At 37.0% G+C, this 24,603-nt stretch overlaps 1 protein-coding gene across 9 annotated transcripts in view; it reads right to left on the reverse strand.

Annotated features, from left to right (window-relative positions):
- Positions 1 to 24,603, reverse strand: part of dgki (diacylglycerol kinase, iota) — a 67,331-nt gene that overhangs the window by 30,953 nt on the left and 11,775 nt on the right. For all 9 annotated transcript variants that reach the window (XR_003936941.1, XM_030150473.1, XM_030150472.1 and 6 more), the window contains exons 2-3: positions 4,614 to 4,722; positions 230 to 325 (exon numbers count right to left, since the gene is read on the reverse strand). Coding sequence is in view for 8 of the 9 variants with exons in the window: in XM_030150473.1 (XP_030006333.1) it covers positions 230 to 325; positions 4,614 to 4,722 (205 nt within the window). In the remaining variant the exon portion in view is untranslated. The remainder of the gene's footprint in view (positions 1 to 229; positions 326 to 4,613; positions 4,723 to 24,603) is intronic.

Below are 24,603 nucleotides of genomic sequence, written 5' to 3' on the forward strand. Positions count from 1 at the left end.
TTACAACATGTGAATTTTTTTTAAGTTAAGTTTTTAAGTTTAAGACTTAAATTGAACACTGAATGTCTTTCTGTACTCAATTATTGTGTGAGATCTTCAACAACAGAATGAAAAAGGAATTCGGAAGTCAATAAAGAGACATCAAAAAGGCTTCAACAAAACAAGCTGTTTGAAAATATGGCGTGTTTCTTCAAAAGCAGATGCGGTCTAGTTTGCATCTACTACTCACTGCAGTCTTTAGTACACAGGTATCCTCTCCGAGATAACAGAGCTCTCCTGAACAACTCGTCTCCATCCATAGGTGATCCCCATTCACAGCGTTCTCCTGCGCAGACGGAGAAAAAGAGGCAAATCATAATATAATTCGTCACATTATCCCTCTGCATCCTTCTCTCAGATTATTTTCAGTCGCATTAAACTGTTAATAGAAGCACATTAAGATTCTGCAACAAAACTGGTCAAGAGGTGTTTGAAGCACATAATTGTGGCTGCTGAGTAGGAGGGAAATTTCACAGTGTATGTTGATTTAAGGTGCTAATAAAAACACTACCGGAGCAACCTATTCAAGTGCAAACCTGCATCTACACTACACAGACAAACCGTATAAATTTAAAGTATATGTGAATGAACTTTCTGGCTCAACTGTGAACGGCCAATAAACTGACACACTATCCAAAAATAATTTTAAAAGCTATAAAATTCAATTATGCATAATTTGACTACGAATTACCTCATGTTGTCAGTATGCATACTCAACTTCAGCGTCACTTAAAATTCATAGCATCAGATTTCTAACTTTTATTTTCAACTTTCATAAAAACTAAGATGAATGAATTGCTGTCAGTATGGTTCATGTACACTGATAGGATGACCTGACTCCATTTTATGTATCTGCTAAATCCAAAATGTATGTGTATTTAGTGCTTGGTGGGCGTTAATTTTGCTCTCTATGTGCACATATAATCAGTCAGTAAACAAGATCACCCCGTATAATGCAAGGACAAATACAGTACATACGACAATTAATGGTTAGATGAAACAAAATCTAGAAAAATGTGATTAAAGTAAACAATTAGGAATATAGCAAAAACAGGATGGTGTGGGCACGTGGGTGTCAGTCAATCACGTCTTTTGGTTTTGTGTGAAAATACACAAGGATTTTTCAAAAAGAAATAAATTTATCTGATTTATGGGCCAATAAATATAGAAAATGATATTTGCTGATGTATGACAACTTCTACTGTAAAAAAAAAAAAAAAAAAAAATAAAAAAAATATATATATATATATATATATATATATATATACACATATATATATATATATATATATATATATATATATATATATATATATATATATATATATATATATATATATATATATATATATATATATATATATATATATGTATATATATACACATATGAGTGTGTGTGTGTATACACATTACCACAGACAGAATGTCTGTATTATTACATGCACAAAATATGAAGCCATTTTTTAGACAAACAATATTTATTAGGCATCAAAATTGCTCTTTTGCATTAATTTTTTTGCTGTTTTCAGTATACTATAATTTGGCAAATATACAACTGGATCTTCTTTTATAAAGAAAGAAAAGAAGACATCTTGTATCTTAGAACAATTCCTGAAAATTTCATGCACCTATCATGAATACTTCAAAAGTAATGACTTCTTTAACTAAACATGTTTTTTTCTGTGCCACTCATGTTTGCAGTTAAAGCAGCATCATGCCCAGTTCTCAAAGTCCCAGCATCTAACAAAACTAATATAGGATATAAAGCTGACATTTTGTATGGCGTTTACTGTAACTAATAACATTATTTTCTCCAGGTACGAAACAAATTAGAGATGGACGGTCTGGAAGAATCTAGTGATTTCACATGAACTGACCTGAAGGAAAAACCGATCTTTCATCTGAGGAATAAGGCACAGATCTTCAAATACAGGTGGAAGAAACTGACTAAGTAACAACCCTCATTTCTGTTTTAGTTTGGTTTTGTTTAGTGTGTGATAAAAGAGTTTTTAAAAATTCTGCAAGGAAGGTTATTTTCTATCATCATTTATTATGTGAAAAATAATAAATTTGTTATTTTACATTTACAGTATGTGTTTTCATGTTGTCAATCCAAAAATCTTCAGTGCAATCTACAAACATCTACCAATGTGCTGCATTTGATTTTGTGTTAGAGTAGCTCTTACTGAAATAGTGATCAGTGACCAGCTGGATGGTGATACACAGGGCAACAGCTACCTTATCTCTCCTGTGCTTGTCCAACATGTCAAATCAGAGCTAATAATCTGCAGCATAAGTTTATCAGCCATATATTTTAACTGTGACAATATAAATGTCTGTCTGCGCCTTTCAGTCCTAAATAGATCTTCTTTTAGTCATACATCTGTAGTGTCATTTTCCCCACTCGAGTCCTTTGTCCTCATAATATGAACAACATGGACGGACAATATCTGACTCATTAGCACTTGAAATATGCTGTTAATCTTTAATGAATCACTCCTGTAATGTATATTCATGAGGGATTAGGTATAATGATTTTATAAGGTTATGGGTGTATATGTGCGTCATGTGGAGAGGTAAAGGCCAGTGATGACGTGGTGGAAGTGTCCCTGCAGACAGAGCCAGAGGAGCTCTGAGTTGGTCACATTAGTCTATTAGTTCAATTAATAATACAGCACATTTTATTTAATATTCAATATTAATGTGTACTTCACTCACTGTGGACCAATTAAATGAAACTCCATCAGAAGCAAAAGCATCAAAAAAGTTCTCCAGACTCCCTTCAGACCTTAAGTAGACGATTACATAAGATATGTAGGGTACATTTGTGCTTTCTTTAATGAGATTGAAGCTTTCAAATGTTGTATTTGTGCCCAAAGTGTGCACTTATTTCTGCTCCAAATTGAAATTGCTCCTACTTTGATGATACTAAGTAGAACAAGTCCCTCACTCAGTCATTCTTTTCTTATTGAATCAGATAAAAATAGAAGCATGCCTTTCTTCTGTTAGGTTCATTGTAAAGTTGCCAGTGACTATTATGCCTGAAACAAAAGCCATTATAACAAAACCAGCCCCAGATGTACCTGTTAACAAATGTGACTTGTTGAGATAAGGGTTTTTGAGTGCACCTGGCCAGGCAATACTGGTTAGAAAAAGTCAAACATAACAGAAAGTTTGATAAAAAAAACTGGTTTATTATTTTTAATTTGTTCTTACTATCACAAGACCACATATTCCCAGAGTTATTATAATTTTGTGCAATGAATGAAACAGAACAAATATTACATTGAACATATTTGTGGGTGAAAATAGCCTTGCATCAATAATAAAAAATGAAATGCATTGGTTTACATAAAATACAAAGTCCAACTAGTTTTCTATTGTGCCTTTTCACCATGGTTTGTTTATTAGCAATGTTATTCCATGGCATTTTACTGAGGACTTTCCATAGTGTCCTGGCATTTATCTCGGCATCCGTGGCTTTTGCTATATTTCAAAGCAAAACACTTTCATAACAGCTCTTAAGCTGCGCGAGGCTTGTGGCAAATCAAATCCATTAAACTCTGCGAGCAAGATAAACCCTGAAAAAGTCATATCCCATAAAGCCCCGAGGTACAACACATTTCCTTGCTCACAAATCGAAACATTTTGCAGTAATGCTCAAAACCCAAAAGAAAATTAGTGCTTTCCATTTCCACATGAACATACGGCGGTTGAAACAGTCTGCTAACAAATCTGTTGGCTTGAAAATCCAAATGTCGTTCAATGACTCAGCCAGACAGAATAAGGACCACATAGACTGGGACAACTGTTGCATTGTGTGATATCTGGACCTGTTTGAGTACTTTTATGCTTCCCATACAGTAAGGATTTTGTTCGTTAAAGTATTTGCACATTTAAACCTATAAGATAAATACAATGAAATTGTTAATTTACAATGAAATCTTTAAGGATGATCGGCTTTTCTAAGAGACACGACTCATCTGCTCCTCTCTTCAAAAAAATTCAAACTTCTCTCAGTTTTTAATGTGAATGTTTAACAGACCTGTGTCTTAATGTACAAATATGTGTACTTTACTCACGACCTTCCGAAAGGTTTCCAGAACTTTATGTTGTCTTCTGTTATTCACAATTATCTTACACGATACTCTAGCAAGTTTTACCTTCCATACTGCCAGACTTCATGGACCACATCTTTGTAATAATCTACATCCTGAACTTCAATCATCAACTTTATCATTATTTACAAAGCATCTGAAAAGGACACTAATTTACAAAAAAAATTAATGTTTTGTATCATTTGAGTCTTCTTTTATTTTATCTTTTTATTATTACTTTAATTATATCAAATTTTTATTCTTTCTTTCTTTCTTTTTCGTGTGTTGTTTATTTTTGGGGAGGTATTTATATAAACATTTTTGGCTTCTATCCTTTCCTGCACAACGGTGTTACTTGCATGATAATTTTTTTTTTTTCTTGTTTGTGGTGTGCAAATAAATAAATACAAATACAATAAAGAACAAGCAAAGAACAAAGACACAATCCTATTAAATTATTTAAGCTGCATATCTCACCGTCCAGTCCACACATGTCCGTAGGTCCTTGTTGGGGCCGTTGGATGCTGGAGGCAGGGACGGTTGGGGTGGTCCGAGGTGCTGGAGGCCAGAGCGGGAAATCGCTTTCCTAAAAACAACAATGAACAAACAAGAAATGATTTCGCTGCCACCCAACCAAGTCAACACATAGCATGCCTGATGCAAAATTCAGCACCGTCATCCTTTTTGGTGACACAACTCTCTCACCACAGAGCAGCTAGATCACTCAGAGAACTAGATTTCAGTATAATTTAGTACATCAATTAATTATTCATGTTCTAAGACCACATTTCAGTGGGTTCAGCTGGAGAAATCTGGTACAAGAGAACTGGGAACAGCTTGGAGGAAAGATTGCCAGCAGCACTTTGGGGTGACGAGAGAGACAGAGACAGAGACAGAACTGTTGTGTCAAAGGATGAGTCAGCAGTCAGCTCTCTCTCCATGTTTCAGTCTATGACTCTCGCCCTATTACTCTCCCTCTCCCATTTTCCCAGAAATTTCTTGCATTTACACACTACATATCCATTTCTCTGCATCCCTGTTTCTCATTTTGTCTGCCCCCAGTAAAAGCGAAGTAGATAAGCTATTCCATTTACAGCAGTAAAAGATAAATTATTCAGCTTTACCAGCATATCATTTTCTTAACAGTCACTTTTATTTTTTTTTATAACACTGACTCTGATTGTCTGTGCCGCGTTAGCAGTCATGGTGAATACTCTATAAACACATGCCTGTCACTTTATTACATCAGTGATGTGCAGCTAAACAACTTGTTTTGAAACATTTATTTTTGATAAAGTGAGTGAGCTCAGTGTGGATGAACTGAAAAGATCAAATGTCTAAATATAAAGGAGACACATTGAAATCAGTGACAGACAAACTAAAAATACATACACTGCGATAGAAGATTTTGGCGCTATCATCCAGCCCCAGTCTGCAGCAAAATCATGGGCACTCAACAGAAGAGTGTGTTCATGCTTGATAACAGATGTTAAAGAAAATAGTCCATTCAGTGTGGCAGCTCCCATCCGTTACATCCAGAGTGCCAGATCCAACATTCTGTTTCTGTTTTCAGAGTCCAATTAGCCAAGAGATTCATCATTTGACTAAATCCTGTAAGGAAACAGTAACCTAAACACTCATTTTTGAACTGTTATGTTAATTATTACTTCTTTTGACATGTTTTATAGTTAAACTTGTGTATTTTTTTTTCTATTTGTCATTAATTTTACTGATAATTTTTAATTTGTGCTGCACTACCCTTCAGGGACAAATTGATGAATTCATTCATTTTCTTCAGACCAAGGACATAAAAGTGTGTGTTTTAGAAGCTGCACTTCCTGATAAGTATGACTCTGGTTATAAATTAGTAATTATGGGAATGAATGTGTGAGTGTTTGTAAGTGGAAAAGGTTCCACAGAGCATCTGAGCCCCCTGTTGAAAGTTTCAGTGGCTGTCTGTCTAAAATTATCAACCAGGACAAAGAGGAGTCCACTTACACACACTGTAACCTGATGACACACCCTGACACACACAGATACATGCACACACACTCATGACTCCTGTGATAAAAATAGTAGTGCGTGGGTGACAACAGCACAAATGCAAGGACGTATGGTTACTGGATGTATGCCACATGGGACAAGGGACCACACATTCAAATACACACATTCATACACACATAGACTGAAGTTACTTGTCAAATGACATGCATCAGTTTGATAAACAGATAATACAGGATAATTGTCTTTTTTATGATCAGTGTCTTATTTCCACATTCTTGGTCAGTATGTGTTCAAGCATGATATACTGTGATGATAAACACCATTGATGTCTGAAAACACTGCAGTTCTGCAAACACAGTCCATCAGGGGAGGTAACACGAGCAGATCTAACAATCAGATGGACTGTGAACTGATCTACAGTATTAGAATTAGTTATTGAAACCACGTATTTGGAAGTGAAAACTGAAGCAGGAAGTGACTGTTTGAACATCTATTAAGTACATATAGGATGAACAAATCAGTCTCCTGTGCTTGTTGGTAATTTTATTTGCATATATGATCTACAATAACGAACATATAGGTTTGGAAATGATTATTAGATCACTATGACAGCTAAAAACATGTTTTACTGATTTCTCTCACTGTATCTTTGTTAAGCACCAAAGTGTCTGTTTCTTCTCATCTTGCACTTCTCTTCTTCTGACTACATTAGAAATTATTTTGGATTGTCTTAACCTTATAGCTTTTGCACATAATAATGGTGTGTTTTGTTGTCTAGAGTAAATTTTGGAACCTATGGAATGCACTCTGTTATTATCAGATTTCTTCAAGTCTGATGTAAACTGCAGTAATTATTAACCACTTTGATGAATTTCATGAATGATCAGTGTTGAGGGATTATTATATTGAAATTCTAAAAATCATAGGTGAGCTAACAGTTATTTCCAAAGCTGTATGGTATTTCTTGTGACTGAATTTGTTTGTGTTAAAAATATGTAACATTTCTTGGAACCCCAGGGTTAGGGTTACACTAACACTATTCCATAAACTGTGACACAAAGGAAGTGAAACAAAGAAATGAGTCACAACACAACCAGAACAGAGCACAAATATTATACCTCTTCACCTAAATGAGTAAAAGGAAGAAGGAAAATAACAAAAATAACAATTTTGTTAATTTAATGTCTTGTAAAACATTTTGTTAACAACTGTGACTACAGTAGGTTAATGTTGACGTTTTTGGAGGGATTACATTATGTTAAACCATTTTCTCTGAATTTGTGTAAAAGTTGGAAGAACTAGTGGGATATTTTGGGGTGCCCCTGCAGAAAGGTTTAAAAAAATATATTTAAAAAACTATTATTATTAGCATAATTATGCAAACATATTTGGAAAAGCCAGAGTAGATGATAAACAACACTACAAAGAAAACAAAAACAAAAACGAGGACCTGGAAGTGACTGTTAGATTTGGGGAATGTCCCTTAGTAAGCTTTGATGATCTTGACACAGGTTTTGCATTTGGTTTAGACTCTGTACCTAACCCTTACAACAGGAGGAAAAACTCTGTTCATCATCAATCTGGTAGCTTTTTCAAGTCCAAACCTATCTTGATAACATCCTGTTTGTTACAGTTAGACATTCAGGATCTTTGTCTGTGTGTTAAACAGATACTATCGCAATAAATTCCAGATATTCAGATCTAAATGAGCAGACTGTGTGTATTACACTTATTGTTATGACACAATCTCTCTATTAGACTCTACACCTGAGTGCATTTTATTGATAACAAGGAAGTCAGAGCTTGTAAAAGACATGCTTCAATATCCATGAACCCACACACACAAACACACAGTCTCATTCAGGGGTCATGGGGCACCATTATATTTGAACGAGTCCTAATCTGCTAAAAGCAGACAGGATCACAGGCATTAAAATTAAAATATAACCTAAAAAATCTACCGTGTGAAGCTGCACTCAGCAAGCATGGCACACTCACACTCACAAGTAGATCTGTCCATAAAAAAGTCCATCAACCTAAAAATAAATCTTATTTAAGCGCACTTAAGCAAATGCGTGGGAAAAAACTTGAGAGATCCCACACACTAAACCCACTACAATTTTTAAAGCTTTACAACCTTAAAATGCAACAATTTGTGAAAGTGAACAGAATAGGGAAAAAGCAAAATTAAAAAAAAGCATTTAAGTATGTGAAAATGCAAATTCTTATGCATGAAAAAAAGAAAGAGGAAGATGTAGAAGGACAAGATGAAATTATGACAGTTGTAGAAGAAATTCAATATCTAGTCGTCACTCAACCTGGATTCAGAGATGCCATATGATTATAAAAAAAAGTGTTTTTGTCCTGAAGCTACAACATAGTGTTAAAAACCATTTAAATAGAGGCTTGTACCATATTGGTACAGAGGCAGTCGATAAGCTTGTCCACAGGGGTCAGGAAAGGACACAGCCCCTACAAGATTGTCATTACAAATAAACTAGTCATATACAGTCAGTACGTTTGAAGGAGTCTGGATTACAGATAAAATAAAAGATATTATCTGATCAATAAGAGAAGCATATTTCCCATGCACCAATGCTGTGTGTCTGGTTTTTCCACCTGTACTTATACATAACATGCATGGTGGGACTGTGACCTGCGAAAAAGTGATTTACATACAGTTAGAGAAGTGTAAATACATGCAAAGATTTTTTTATTATTATTATCATTTTCACATATTTATATAATACAGGTAATGTTCAGTAGTGTGTTTAATATACACAATGCACTGCAGTGTTTTTTTGCGTGGGATGTATGAATATATCACCGCCATCAAGTACAAACTGTCATTAAAAACTTTAAAGCCAACACTGCCTTTCACAGACACGTATTCATTTATATGTGTTTGTGACATGTTGTGGTGCTGCTATAAAGTCATGACATCTGGAAAGGAGGTCAGATCCTCTCCTGTCATCTTTACTGCAAAACTAACTTACATCATAGATAATGAGCTCAGAAAGACAGTGAGTTGAGCACAGTTGTTTACAATATTTTGTGACTGAAACCCTCCATGCACTTAGATTCTGTTTGCAGTATCCTTCTTCCCTCCTCACCTCACCATGCAGTTCATCACAAATGTGGTTTATGCTGCTGCTTGTTAGTAACTTGTTGTTCAAACAGAATATGTCAAAGACAGATATTATTTGTTGTTGGCATTTTCATTACCTTTTTAACGGCAAAGCTGAAAACTGCAGAGCTGAAAACTGAACAGCTTTATTACACTGCATATTACATTCAATCAAAATCTATCTGGATTAGAGCTGGGTGACATGGCCAGAATGTTAGATCTCATACATATTACAAGAGACCAACATTTTGATCTTTGTAGAGAATGTTGGAATGATTATGATTTAGGTATTTCTCACTATTTTCAGAAAGCAAATCTTTATCAGTCGATTTGATATATTCAACAGCCCTAACCAGAATAGCAATTTTTTGCTGATATTAAATACAAAGGTTTCTTTCTAGGTTTGTGGAAGGCTTACAAATACTGGAAAACTAATTTTAAAAAACTATTCAGATTCGTATTTATTTGTGTCTTTTCCCTCCAGTGTAATAGAGAAAGTAAAACTGTAAAACTGTTCACTGATTTGTGTGCATTTGTTGTTTTCAGTCATCTGCAAGCTCGTTGTTCCAAATGGTATGGTGGTGTGTTCTCAGCTTAAGATGCACTTGAACAAGGCAGGTGATGGAGATGTTAGCAGAGAGATTAAAGTGAACCCTGAAACATGGATTTGAATACAGCTGCTGATGTGAACACAGGCTGCCTCTGCTCTGTTCCCAGTTTTAATGCCACCTACTCTCTGTCTCTGTGATTCTGTCTCTTCCTCCCTCCCTTTACTGTTCTCTTTATCTGGACCTTTCAATTTTCACACTCTTTCTGTCTTTTCTATCCAAACCCAATCATCCTCCTCTTCCTCCTTTAGTCTCTTCTTTTTACCAACCAGGCTCTCCTCCTCCTCCTCCTCCTCCTCCTCCTCCTCCTCCTCTTTGTCTCTTTTATGGCTTCTTGTCTCTACATCCCCGTCTCCCCTCCCTTCACCTCCTCCTCGCCAATCTTCTCTTTTCTTTCTCTCTTCCTCCTGTCCTCTCGTTCACTCCTGCCATCCCCTGCCCCTCTTGTTCATCCTCCCTCTTGCCTCCTCTTCTTATTTTCCTCCTCCTCCTCTTCCAGCAGAGGTGGGTTGTCAGTGTTGCTATGACAACGGCACAGCGGGAGCATCGGCAGCTCATCCAGTAATTATACTGGTAGAGAATCTGCTTCGTGCATGTGTGTTTCAGAAACTTTACAGTAAAGTGTGAATGCAGTTACTTAGACACAACCTTGGCCACCTCATGTGGGAAGGTATCATATACATGTGGACACTCTCACACACAGAATACATGGAACATCTTCATTCTACAGCCTACACAAAGAGACTGATTTAATCTCGTGTAACTTCTCACCTTTTAACTCAATACAGACCACTTGTAAACAGGAAGAGGTCAACAGTTACTATAACATTTGCTGTTTATAGAGTTTAATACTATCCAGGTGGGCAGGGGCTTATCAGGTGGGTGGAACACAGTACAGAGACTAACACACAACTCTGAAACATATAATTTTCTACAGTCATTGAACAACATCTTCTAAATAAAACCCTATGTATTCAACATGCTTCACTGCAGTCATGTAACACTAACGATTAAGTTAAGTAACATCCAGAAAACACAAAGCAGCTGCAAGTGGGAGGAACTGAATTTAACATTTTCTGACTCTTGTAGGAGAAGATGTTTGTGGGTTTTTTTATTATTACTTATTTAGAATGCTCTTGTAGATCACTGCAACCTGTGCAATACTGAATCTCCAAATGTTCCCAGACACACTGTCAGAATTATTTTCTACAGATTAAGTCTAATAGGAGTTATTTTTAACGGTGGAGACAAGTATGCCATCATGTCTTCTTCATGTGCGTTCCTGCAGTGAACTTTTGTTAATACTGATTAAGTTATATTTAAACTACAGAAGATCAGTACATCAGTTATTTTCAGCAAGTTAATAGAGTTAGGAGCACAACACATGTTTCAGCTGATTAGCACTAAAACAGTTAATTTGATATTTGGATCATTTAATCATTCTTTCAGTCCTTTCTTGGCAAACAATTGGTGTGAAAAATGTGAAAATTTTTAGCCCCTCTGTCTTACAAGAGAAGTGACGAATGCCAAACATATCACTGGGTCTTACAGTACAAGGGAATTTTTTTTATTTATTTTTTTTACATTTTTTACCTTTTGGCACAAATGATGAATCAGTTCAAAAAGAATGTTATCAGCAGATTGACTGATGACAAAATATAACCATTGCTTGCAGCCTACATATACTGGCTTATGTTATTTGTAAACTTGTAAATGCATTACACTTAAATTAATTGGTTCAGGTGATTAACAAAGGTTGCTCCCACCTACATTTTTTACAGTTTGTGTTCAGTCCCACATTTATAAATGAATTATTTTTGTCTTATGTTTGCTGATTTAAATGTACTGAAGTATTTATTCCTTTGACTTAGATGTTCAGTTCAACAGTCATCCAGTTTCTAATAACATGAACCTTGTGTTAATTTCAGCCATGCATACTGTCAGCACCATCTGACAGAGGCAGGGATGACATTGACAGATTCATCAGTGATCAGCTTTTCCTGCTGCAAACGATACCTATTAAGTGCACCTTAAAAAATCCACCTGTGGTTGACCACTAATAGCACTTCAGATGAAAGACTCAATAACCTACCCTAAACAACAGTTTTGGAATCAATTACATTTTAATTTCTTTGCACTGCTTACATGACCTAAACTACTAGTGACTCCTGCTGTGTTTGGGATGTGTACATAGTGCCTAGCTGGTATGTTTTTCAGAGCGTGTCCATGCTTTAGACATATGATTAACATCTGCATTTGAAGCGTGCATTCAGGACTTTCAGTGACCAAACACCTGAACAAAAGTCAGAGTCGGATTTCTAAACCCACAAGGAGAGCCATTTATCTTTATCCTGACATTTCAATTGTTTGACAACAAATAGCATTGCAATAGCAAATTTGTTTCTATAATATAACATGTTCCACTTGTTGCAGGCAGAATTACAAACACAGAGGCTGCCTAATAGTTTCCTCTCACCTGTAGCCAAGAAGCCGCTGAAACCAACGCACTTTTTTCGCCCTTCCTCTTCTTCCACACTGACCTCCAGCCACAACATTTGTCATCTTTACTCTTCTGGGGAACTATCTGTCTGTTCCGTTGCCCTTGTGTTTAAAGCAGAAGAAGGCAGCTTCACTGCATCAGTTACCCTAACAGTTGCTGAACTTCCCAGCACACTCAGCACGGGTTAGGTAATTATGCCAATCAACGTGACAGGCAGCGGAGACCTGACACCCGACATCTGAGCTCTGTAATGTGTGTGTTTGTGTGTGTGTGTGTGTGTGTGTGTGTTTGATTCAGGTAATAGCTGCAGGTACAAAAAGTGGTAAGATTTGGATTTTAGGTTGAGATTAGGTAGAGTTATAAGTGAGACAGGTGATTAAGGTTAGGGTTAGTGAGCCTGGTGTGGATATAATCAGTGGAAGATCAACATAAAATAAATTAAAAGGAGAGTGTGTGTTTGTATGTGTGTATGTGTGCGTGCGTGGGCGGCCACAGGGGTGTCCGATGAACTATGACACTAGATCCACAACACCTCATCTCACCTCTCCTTTGTTTCTTTTGGTTTATAGAGATTATTCTAAAACACATGAAAAACAGCACATTCAACAGTGAATCACATCATAAAGCAACATTAACGTGGGAGGGAGTGAAGAGCTGAGTGTGTACATATGATGTTGCATTATTAATGTGACGGGTAGTGATATTATTAATTATTTTCACAGGAAGTTCACTTTTCCTGCTTCTAAAATGAACATCAAATCTTTCTATTAGTCCATGACTGGTAAAACAATATCAATAAATGCATTAAAAATCATGCTCATTTGTCTATTACACTCTCACTTCAGTAATAACATGCTATATTAAAACATCAAAGTTAATAAATAGATGGCAAGGTATTTAATTCCATCACTCAGTAACTTTGAAGTTCTTATATCACCCTGTTTTCCCCCTCTGTCCATCTGTTTTCTTTTTTTTTTTCTTTCTCCTCCATCTCTTTGCCTCCTTCAGTCCTTTACAGGTGAATCTGCTCTATTTCTGGAACATTACGTAAGAGATAAGCAGGCAAGGGCAATCTGAGGAGCACACACAGACACACACAAATACGTGCACGCATTCTTGCATATACACTTGCAAATGTGCACACACACTTTTATCAGTCTAATGAAAACAGGCGTTAGATGAATGTTTGTGGACTGATAAGGAGATTCTCCAACTGCATGGTGTGTTAAAATTCCCAGAAGAATTTTGCTCTTGGCAGGTCAGAGGAAAAAACTGTCTGACAGTTGCAGCAATGAAATGAATGCATATTCTCAGTAATAATGATTTTTAGCACACATTTCTTTCCCACAGAAGATTGAAGCCCTAAAGTGGTATGATAAGTGCCCTTTTAAAAAGTGCCCTTCTGCAGCCTGGCCTGTGTCACTATGGTGTTTTAATACAATACATCATATTCAAACCAACAAACAAATTCAATGGTTGAGGAAGTCGTTGTACACGGCAAAATCCCTTTACTTATTTCAGTCCAGAAGTTTAAAATAGGTTAGAATAACAGCTTCAAATCAACACATTGGAAAACAAAACAAGTTTTGGCAGAGTCTGACTCAAGGAGAGGTGGACTGAACAATGTGCAATTAAGCAATGGTGACACTGATTTATTTTCATACAAATGTTATGATACAGAGTCATAAAACAATATTAAAAAGATGACCTGATTGGGGAGGGGGCAAGTGGGGAAGTGGCAAGTTGAGCCATTTTCACCTGCAACATGCAGATTTTTATATATTTGTCTATTTTTATCCGTATTATCACCAGCATATGATTCCATTTCAGCTCAAAAACAGTTTAGTGTTTATTATCACAACAAACTTCACTGAAAGCAAGCAACGATGAGGTGAAACAAGTTCCTAAACTAACTCTGCATCATCTGCCATAAAAGTGACTGAGCATAAATTTAATTCCAGAATCCATATACTTCCTTATAGAGACACAAAGGCACACACAGATGGAACCCATGATCTATTCTTCTGTTGCTCCACTTCTGCTCTTTATAGTTCTCCTTTCAGTCTTCCCCTTTCGTTCCATCTCATCCTGATTTCTCTAACTCCTATTATTGTCCCCTTCACTCTCTCCCTTTATATGGGTCAGTCTGAGAGGTTTGTTCGTTGCCGCTGGTGACACAGCATGCCCAGAGTGTGTACATGTGTGCACATGTATGTGTGTGTTCATGTGTCTGTAAGAAAACAGAGATTATTGTAGCGTCTCCACAGGCTTCCTGTCAGTGCCTCAGGTAATGGAGTGTGATAGATAAAGCCTGATCAAAATACACAGAGACCTTGTGAGAGAGGGGACAAGAGTGTTTCAGCATCCCATGACACACCTTCACAAACTTATGCATGTGTTGCTCTCAAGGCAGACAGACACTGGCAAAGATCACAGACATTCACCTTATTCTGGTGACAAAGCCTCTTTCGCTTTAAAAACTTGACTCCGGTAGCTGAAAGTGAGATAACAGACACCCTCAGCACTCACTTGGTGACAGCAGGCCAAAGATAATGTCTGACTGACTGCATCCTGAGGCCCACTGTGGTTAAATCCACCACCTGGAGTCAATGTGTGGCTGAAAAGTACACAGCGGCCCTCAAATGCCTGTGAAATGAGGCAGAAAAAAACTATCTGGGTGACATTCATTCTCTCTCTCTTTTACAGTCCTTTTGCTGACCTGGAATTATTTTAATCCCTGATCACAAATGACCAGGACATAATGATTCACAATGCCCTAGTACATCATGCTGTAGAAATATTGAGAAATATTTGAGAGAGGAAGAGTGCAAAGAGAGCAAGGTAAATGACAGCAAAATCCTGGTAGTTAACAAAATGATGTGACTTGTACTTGATATTTGCAATATAGTAATTCACTAGATCCCATTGGAACGAGGTACAATATATTTAGTATGTTTATATTCTCCGACTTTTTTTTCGCTACAAGTAAGCAATAATGCCAAACAGTAAGCTTAGTCTTCAATATAAAGTGAACAGGAAATAAATACATTCCAAAAGGAAAATCATAAAAAAATGCGAGAACTATTAAAGCTACAGGGTACACCCCTGTGAGGTTTGACTCGGCCTCTGTCTGACCCCAATCACACAAGAATACACACAGGAACGTAACAACACACATACAAGTGACAATAGCAGGAAGAAATCAACATACAAACGGCACACACAGGCACGGTCACTGTTGTGAGACAGACAACAGTTCTTGTGTGGTAAAATAATCTTGATCTGCACAATACTATTTCTTATCAGCACATTCTCACCAATAATCATGCACAAACACTGGCCATCTCCCTGTATTAATGTGCCAATGGATTTTAGTGTGCGTACATGTGTGTATGGGGGCAGGGTGCGAAGGGCAGGGTTGTCATGGCAACCTCACTCCGACTTCCTTCCCAGTTTTATCTGAGCATACAGCATTCCACTCTCTGTCTGTCTGTCTTCCTCCCTGTCTGTCTGTCTGTCTGTGCTGCTCCCACCCTTTGTGTGTGTTTGTGTGCTGTTAGCCGCTAATGGCCCATGTACTGTAGCTGCAGATGAGTTAGTTGTGTTAAGAGCTGGATCTGACCCAGCAGTCGATAGCACCCAGCCACCAGCTTGAATGATTTTTGTCGGCTGTTTACCCGCCCTGCTGAGCCACACTGATTATCCACCAAATAAAACACCTGATGCACCTGCGAGCCATGAAAGCCCTAAACCTGCTCTGTTTATTGCCACACTTATAGAGCTAACACAACCTTTCAGTCCTTACAGATGGTCACATATAACAGATAAGTGAGTGATGTTGGACCTCATTTGACCAGGAGGAGACACATGTGGGACTACATCATGAATCCTGAATGGTCACAACCTTTTCAGGATCAGCAGCACTGTCTGAAGAATGATGAAGCATATTGGAAAGAAAGTGTGGAGCAAAAAACTCTTACAACATAAGGCTGTTGTTTTAGATCTTAAATGACTTTGGCCGTATATCATTCTTAGGAAACGCATGGTTATATATGAATCTGGGAGCCTTCAAACAGAATTTTCTATTTTAGAGGACAAAGTACTCCACCTCCAAACTGTGATTTCCATCCACATGTAATGCAAATTTCAATCAAATACTGATACATGAGCAGAAGAACATGTGAATTAATGGGTGTTTTGATTCACTGGGGATAAAAGTTGAGCTTAAGGCATTTGGTCTACTCCTGTGCAAAAAAAACACTTAAGAATACAAGCATGTGATAATAGCAATGCCTGTTTGACTGTGCAATAGAGGAAGAAGTGAAGGCAAAGGCATGAATCCCACAAAACTCAAGTGAAAGACTGAAAACTGAGGGTTGTGAACAACTAACAATACAGCCCATTGCTTTTGGAAGAGCTGTGATCACAGTTTACCTGTTTTCTGTGGCTCTTAATCTGCTTCCTTTGTTTGAAATATAAAGTTGTTTTTTTTTTACCTCAGCCAAGATTAACTTTTTGTCTTGAGTTCCAAAAAGTCTAAAATATCAAACTGTTGATGATTTACTGAAACCCAAAATTTGTTTCTTGATTTTTTTTTCACCTCCATTGCCACACAAAATATTGTTTTTTGATTTGGATTTTGAGAGGCCTTACACCCCTGTAAAGGCTGTTTGTTTTGTTTGTGGTAAGTTGCACAAGTTACGTCACTTACTTCTGTATATTAGTTGTTCTTGAAGACAAGGATGTGTTTGATCGAGAACAGTTCTCTCCACTTTAATAAGTATAATATATTTAATTACAGCTTATGTATCTCCTCACTGTGTGTGTCTGACAGTGAGTGGGTGTCTGAGAGCAGCTGCAGTAGGGTACACTATCAGCTCTTATTAGATCACTGTCTCCACACACGTACGTACACAAAGTTTAAAACACTTCTGGATGACACACGGTTCATGTGAATACAGGTTTAATATGGTGATGGATGACACAGGCAGAGACTCCAGAAAAACACAGGCACACATCAGCAACAGTAAAAAAGAGTGTTAACAAACTCCACTGACATAAAAACTGTGTTTAAACAGTTTCACACAAGAAGCTGCTCAACTAGCTAAGATAACAGATGTAAAACTCTTAAGAATAATAGAAGTACTAAGTCTTATAACAGTGAAACACAGAGGATTAGAGGGTCTCTAAGTCACTCAGAGTACAGACACCTAAGGCCAACTTCTCATTCCACACTGTTATTAATCTACAAATAAGCCATAAGTTATGTCCTCTTTTAACAAATTTTTATGAGGTGGCACTACTGCTAATTGCAACTAAAGGTATTCTGACTAAACACCAAAGATTACAAATTGGCCTGCTCACCATTGATGAAAAAGTAATGTCTAACTTGCTGCTAATTAAGCTTTGGTCATGTGTATCACTGGCAAACCAACTGAATGGCACCAAACATTCTCCTATGTTTACAACATTTAGTCAGGTAGAGCAGAGTGGATTTTGGGATTATGATGGTAGAGATTACTGACATGTTTGGTGAGTTTACTTGTTTTATTACACCACCCCCCAAAGGGGAGGCAAGGGGCATTGTTTTTGGTTCGGTTTGTGTGTTTGTGTGTTTGTTTGTTTGTTTGTTTGTTAACACTAGCAGCAAAACTATTGGTTGAATTCATATCAAATTGGGTTTATACATTGCCAGTGACCAAGAATAGATCTGATTACACTTTGGGAACAGTAGGTCAAAGTTTTTATTTTTTATGAATTTTTTTAATCTTTTTTTTCCCCCACTTACTTATAATGGGTGCAAATTCACATGTCTGCAGCAACAAAATTATTGGTTGAATTCATACCAAATTGGGTTTATAGATTGCCAGTGACCCAGAATAGAGGTGGTTACATTTTGGGAAAAGTAGGTCAAAGTTCACATTTTTAAGAATTTTTTAATAATTTTTTTTCTCCTATTTACTTATAAGGTGCAAAATTTGAAATGTCTATAAAAAACACCAATTTTGTTTCAATTTACTTCAAACCTGGCACATATACAGAGGAAATTAATATGCTGACATCAGCACACACAGACATTATGGCATCAGCTGAATCAATGCCAAAATAACTTACAACACATGCAAGGGGCGGGGTTTGTTGTGCCTGGCACCACATGTTTACTTTAGTTTTGATGGAGGAAGAACAGGGATATAAAAATGCATGTGTGCTTGGCTCATGGCTCAGCTACATGATGGACTGTCATGTCATGGCCATTCAAATAGAAGCCTCTGGTCACCCCTCAAAGACTCCAAGGTCATGACCTGTTTATATCTGGACATTGGAAGTTTTTGTCTTTAGTCAGCCTGTGCCCTAATCTTCCATGGGACATTTGACCACCTATCAGTACTACATCAATCAGTTTTTTAAATTGACAAATATTTTATTTTCAGAATATTTGAGGTGCTGGAACACAAAGGGTATTGATTCCAAGACAATTCCATCAAATTGCTACTGAATGAATTTTGTTTCTGTGTGTGTATGACAAGCATAACTCACAAATGACTATCAAAGACACTTGAAAGGTATATTGACATAATGGATATCTAATCTAGTCCCTCGAGGAAGACTAGTTTTACATTTTGGTGTATTCAGTCCCAGTTCACATCATTGCTCTGCAGAACTGAATGTTATTGTTTTTTGGAAGAAAATACATGATTGACTCTCCAGGCTCCAGTGTCATATTAAATGGAACGACAGTGAAGATGTTTTTTGGAGGCTGTAATGGATTTTTATGGTCACGTAATATTTTATACACTGAATTAGGGAGAAATGATAGAAGGATTTTAAAAATATTTTAACATGCTACTATTTAATTTTTAAAAATGTAAACCATTTAGACACTTGGCTGCATGTTTTGGTTGTTTTGTCTGTGAGCTTGTGTGTGTTTGCATCCTCCTGTGAGGCTGGATACAGGAAGCCTGACTCTTTCCCTCTGACCTTCCTCCCTCTATTTATAAGCTCTGTCTATGTCTCTCTCTCTCTCTCTCTCTCTCTCTCTCTCTCTTTCTCTCTCTCTCTCTCTCTCTGCTTTCCTGTCATAACAGAAAAAAAATCGAAGAATCAATAAACAAAACTGTTGCAAGTAATAATGCCATTCCTATTAATTTTTCCTTTGTGGAAATGTTCAGGGCAGAACATATGCACATCTGGCTGATGTCCTTCACTGAACAAGGTGAGGAGGGTCTGCATGTGTTTGACTGAGTGAGTGAGAGCGCCTGCCCTTCACTTCACTCCTCTACTGGCCTACATTTCTGCTCCTCTGGTGGTGGATGAAGAGGATGACGGAGAGAGAAAGAGAGAGAGAGAGAGAGAGAGAAAAGGGGACTGTAGGAAGGGAGAAGGAGTGAAGGAGAGAGCATCTGTAGGCGGTCTTGGCTTTGCCCGAAGGCCTTGGCTTCTATCCTCTTCATCCTCCTCCTCCTCCTCCTCATCGCCATCATCTTTCCTTTACAATTTCAGCCTCTCCTATACCCCTCAACCTAATCATTTATCTCCCTCTATGACAATGTTTTTTCCTATTAATTATTTTTTCCAGAATAATTGCATAATCTGCAGTACAGAGTACAGAAATGACAAGAGTAATAATGTCAAAACCTAATTATATACTTGCATTGTCAATCAAGTTAAGCTTAAAATAAACATGCTTCCTATAATGCAATCCCCCATATTTTGCGTGAATCTATAATTTGCAAATGAAGCATGGAGTCATTAATCAGATTGATTTTCAAAGGCCAAATAAAGAGGCTCAGTATGTATTTTAAATCAGTACAGGATCCACACATTATCTTTTCCAATATGTGACAATATGTGGCCAAATTATAGGCACATACACATGGAATAAGCATGTAGCATCAGTGGTTCAGTCCAGTAAATCAAACAACAGAAAAAGTACCACTTAAAAAATGATTAGATGCATATAAATATTTTTCTTGCTTCGTATTTAAACCTCCTCTGTATTTGCTGATATTTTTGAAAAAGTACTGGTGCTACACGACCAGTCTTTCTCTCTTTTTGTCCAGCAGAGTCAGCAGTGTATCTTTTCCAAAAACTCCCACTCAGAAAACCCACTCTGTTTCTATAAGTAGGAAAGAGAGAAAGAGAGTGAGAGAACCGCTTATTGTCTGTGAACTGACTACTAAGAGCCATAGTGGTGAAGAGTCAACACCGCATACTGCTGAAACACATACATACGTATGCACAAAGAGTGATCTCTATCTTTATGGTTTGGAAAAAGTGGGAGGATAGAGTGATAACAGGAAGTAACTGAAGTTAGCTGTTGAGTTTTTCTAACAAAACACATGACAAATTAGCTGAAATTTCCTTAAAAATAGGAAGTGTTGAAGATTTACAAATATATCAGTATCCTGGCAGAGACAACCTGAAGCAACCTAAAGTGATACTAATCTCAGACGCTGATCATGTTAAAGAGGAAACCCATTTATAACAAGCAACATGTTGTCTTTATTTCACTCAAGTCAATACCAAGCCCAAGAGATACATCAGTGCCTAAAAAATATACTGCATGTTTTAACTGAACCATCAATTCCAAACACACACACGCTCCCATTACTACAAGTAACCATCAGCATATCTGCAATAAGGGAGGCTCATAAAAATCAAATATTGATTTCAAGTAATGAAACTATGAAACATTTAATTATACACTAAATTATTCATACATCGCACCTTTTAAAACACTACGACTGGACAATGACTGCATTTCTCACATGTAATTGATTCTGAATAATCACACCAATCATTTTCAAAACAATGCAGCTCAGTGAGGTATACGAGAACCACAGGATGGATGGATAAATGGACATTACAGAGGCTAAATTTTGGGGAAAGTGTTCCTCTATATAAGCATGAGTGTATGACCAAAAGCATCTATTTATCATTGTTACAACAACTAAAACTGATAACAGGAAAAGATTGAAATAACAACAATAGTTTAAACAGGAAAAAGGCGATAACTGATTAATCAGTTGTTTTTGTCCTGTCGTATCCCCCCCAGGATTTTGACATTTATGAAACATTATATATTCATTAACATAAATCAGAAACACTGATATCAAACTCAAAACAAATAATCAGTAAATGTAGGAATAAGTATCAAAGCAACTGTAAAAAAAAAAAAAATAAATAAAATAACTCAAAGTCAGTATTTCCACTACCAGCCATAACTTCAGCCCATAACGATTGTTGGGAAAATGTCCTGTTGGTGCCGATTATTCATCCTATCTCTGATTGTAACCATGGTAACTTTGGTCCTAATCTCAGTGGAAGAAACACATGCTCAACAGATCAACATTTTTTTTTTTAATCACAGTTCGAATGGAGAATTTTGACCAGACATTGGTATTAACTCATGAAGTTCAAACAGATAAAGAAACCATACTATTTTAGTCCATATAGTTGACTACTTTAGTTCATAAAGTGTACTGATAGCTAATTGCTCACAGTGTATGCAGAGTCATCCAGGGAGAGAGTTTGTTTTATTGGAGAAAAGGCATGTTGAAGTGAAATATTTGGACAAGCAGATGAATTATTGTGAGAATGTAGTATTTCAAAACTTTCTGGCAAAAGATATTATGTCAGAAAAAACATCTCTGCATGTGACCCTAAAAATGCCAAATGAGCAGAGAAGTTCAGACCTAGAAGTACTGTGGCATGGGGCTGTTTCACTTCTGATAGTAGTGCCAGAATATAAATTGGAATGGAAGATGAATGGAGCCATGTATCAGGATATTCATGAGATGAATCTGTTGACATTCACCAGGATGATGAAGATGAGATGCGGGGGAAACCTTCCAGCAGGACAATAATCCACAATTTAGTGCTCTTTTGGTTCCAGAGGAAGAAAATAAATTTGCTGGCATGGCCCAGTCTATCACTGAACTGAAAGAAAATAACTGAAGATCAAGATTCACAAGAGGATTTAAAGATGTCCCACCTCAGCACTCAGACCCATTAGTTCTTCATACATGAAGCATCTTGAAGCTTCATTATAAATAAAGGCTTCTCCACCAAGTAGTATATAAACTTTAGTGTTCAAAGTATTTCCCTATATCACTGCACCTTATTAAACATAATTTTATATATTGATAATAAAGTTAGGGCTATCTATTTTTAATAGAGTTAAAATCAGTGTTTGGTCAAAATGGCAGACTACTGCTGCAATGAAACTGTGTTATTTCCCCCGGTGTAATTTAAGCCAAACTACCTTCTTTTCTTACCCTTAATCAAACTGTGTTTGTGCCAAATAGTCTCAAAATGAGATCTTCAAAGCGCTTGCTTCACCGACGTCATAAAATATCTCTATGTAAAACTACTGAATTCATTCATGGATTATCAAAACAGTTGCTGATTGTTATTCTTTGAACTCACTATTCAAAGCTGTTCCACAAATCAGTGTACAGCCCAAGTAACAACCTGTTATACGCAGTTATCCCAAACCCCATCTATGCAATGATTAGGAACATCCATATTCTGAAAACAGGATTAGGACTTTTTTTGGAAACGCACACACATACTCAAAGTAACACAGCAGTAGTGATGATAACACTGTACGTATTCTCCTCTGCAATCAGTTAATACATGTCATGAACTGCAGGCAGAATACAGGAGTGATACTACCCTCTCTTCCTCACCCATGTCTTCTCTCTCACATCTTCCTCTGACACCTACATAATTACAGTCTGTCAGTGTGTGTTTGTGTGAGCATGTAATGTGGGGGAGGCATCAGATTCATGCTGTGCATCTGTATCTGACCTTTGCTGCTTAGAATAGACACACGCAGTGAGAAGACGATGGAGAAAACGGGAAAAAGATAAAGGAGAAAGAAAGCATAAGATGAAAGGAGAAGGAGAAGATAAGGACAAAACACAAGATGAGAGAAATTAAGGCAAGAGAAGATGGTTTGACAAATATAGTGGGACAAGAAGAAAGACGTAAGTATAGAATATACAGAATTTGAACAGTCATTGTCAAAAAATAATAAAGCTTTTCACAACAGTCTGAAAAATGTAGGTGTACGGGCTCTCTAACTTCAGGCTGCAGCTGCCTAATAAAATTAATCTCTTACTAATGACTCTCATCTCACCTGAGCAATTAGAGCGCATACACACAGAAGTCAGAGAGAGCAAGATTAAGATGCTGCATCACTAATTATAGACTGTTACTGCAGCTGAAGTTGTCTGTTTAAGTGTGTGTTACCGAGTTCTGGACAAAATGAAAAGCAACGAAGGAAACCAGAGAGAAAAACTAATAAATGGATTAACTTGTGTATGTACAATCATGCATATAAGTCTGAGTAGAAACTCATCTTTCTGCATGTTGAGGGGTGATTAGTGGTTAGTAATCCTACCTAGACAGACACATACAGATGAAAAACACTTTTAAAAAGCCAGGCTTAATCCATGCAACACATACATGTTGACAGCGCAGTCTGTGTTTATATAAATAAAATTCTATAAATAGAAAGAAACACAGATTAACTGGTAGGAAAAACTATGAAGACAACGCAGCTCTTGAATGTATACATCTGAAAACACATGAAAATGGGAAATTAAAATGTTTCAGTCCCTCCTAAACCAAAAAGAGTAAAATTGCTCTTTGGATGTGCGGCCCATGTAGCAGCTGGCTGGGAGCTTCACCAAATTAGTCAGCGAAACCATTTGGCATCAGAGCTACAGATCTCTCTCATCCATCAAAACCTTTGAAATACATTTTTAAAATGATTACACTAGACAACAAAGCTAGGAAAATAAATTACAAAACAAAAAGTGCTTTTGTCAGTCTCTTAGCAGTAGAGTCCATCTGGCAGATTAGCTGAAAATAAGAAGAGTGGGAGTAAAAAAAGGATCAGAGGTTACGACGCGGGATGGATCAAAGTAGGCTAATTTAAATTGTATTTCATTTGTCTTCATCTGTCCTGATGTAAATGCTTGAACCCCACTTCTTTTACAAAACTGTATGTCCATGTCACGTCATCATGTCACGATATTAGAATAAGACAGGGAGAGAGCGTGAGAGCTGTGGTGATGGAGTCAGTGTCACCTCAGCAGTCTCCTCCACAGGTTCATTATCGGCTCAGATGAGACAGATGGGCTTGTGGGAAAGGACAGAGAGAGAGGGAAAGAGAAAGAGAGAGAGACAGAGGGAAGGGCTCCTCGAAAAGTACAAATG

The sequence above is a fragment of the Sphaeramia orbicularis genome, chromosome 12 (genome assembly GCF_902148855.1).
Source record: "Sphaeramia orbicularis chromosome 12, fSphaOr1.1, whole genome shotgun sequence".
Lineage (NCBI taxonomy): Eukaryota > Metazoa > Chordata > Actinopteri > Kurtiformes > Apogonidae > Sphaeramia > Sphaeramia orbicularis.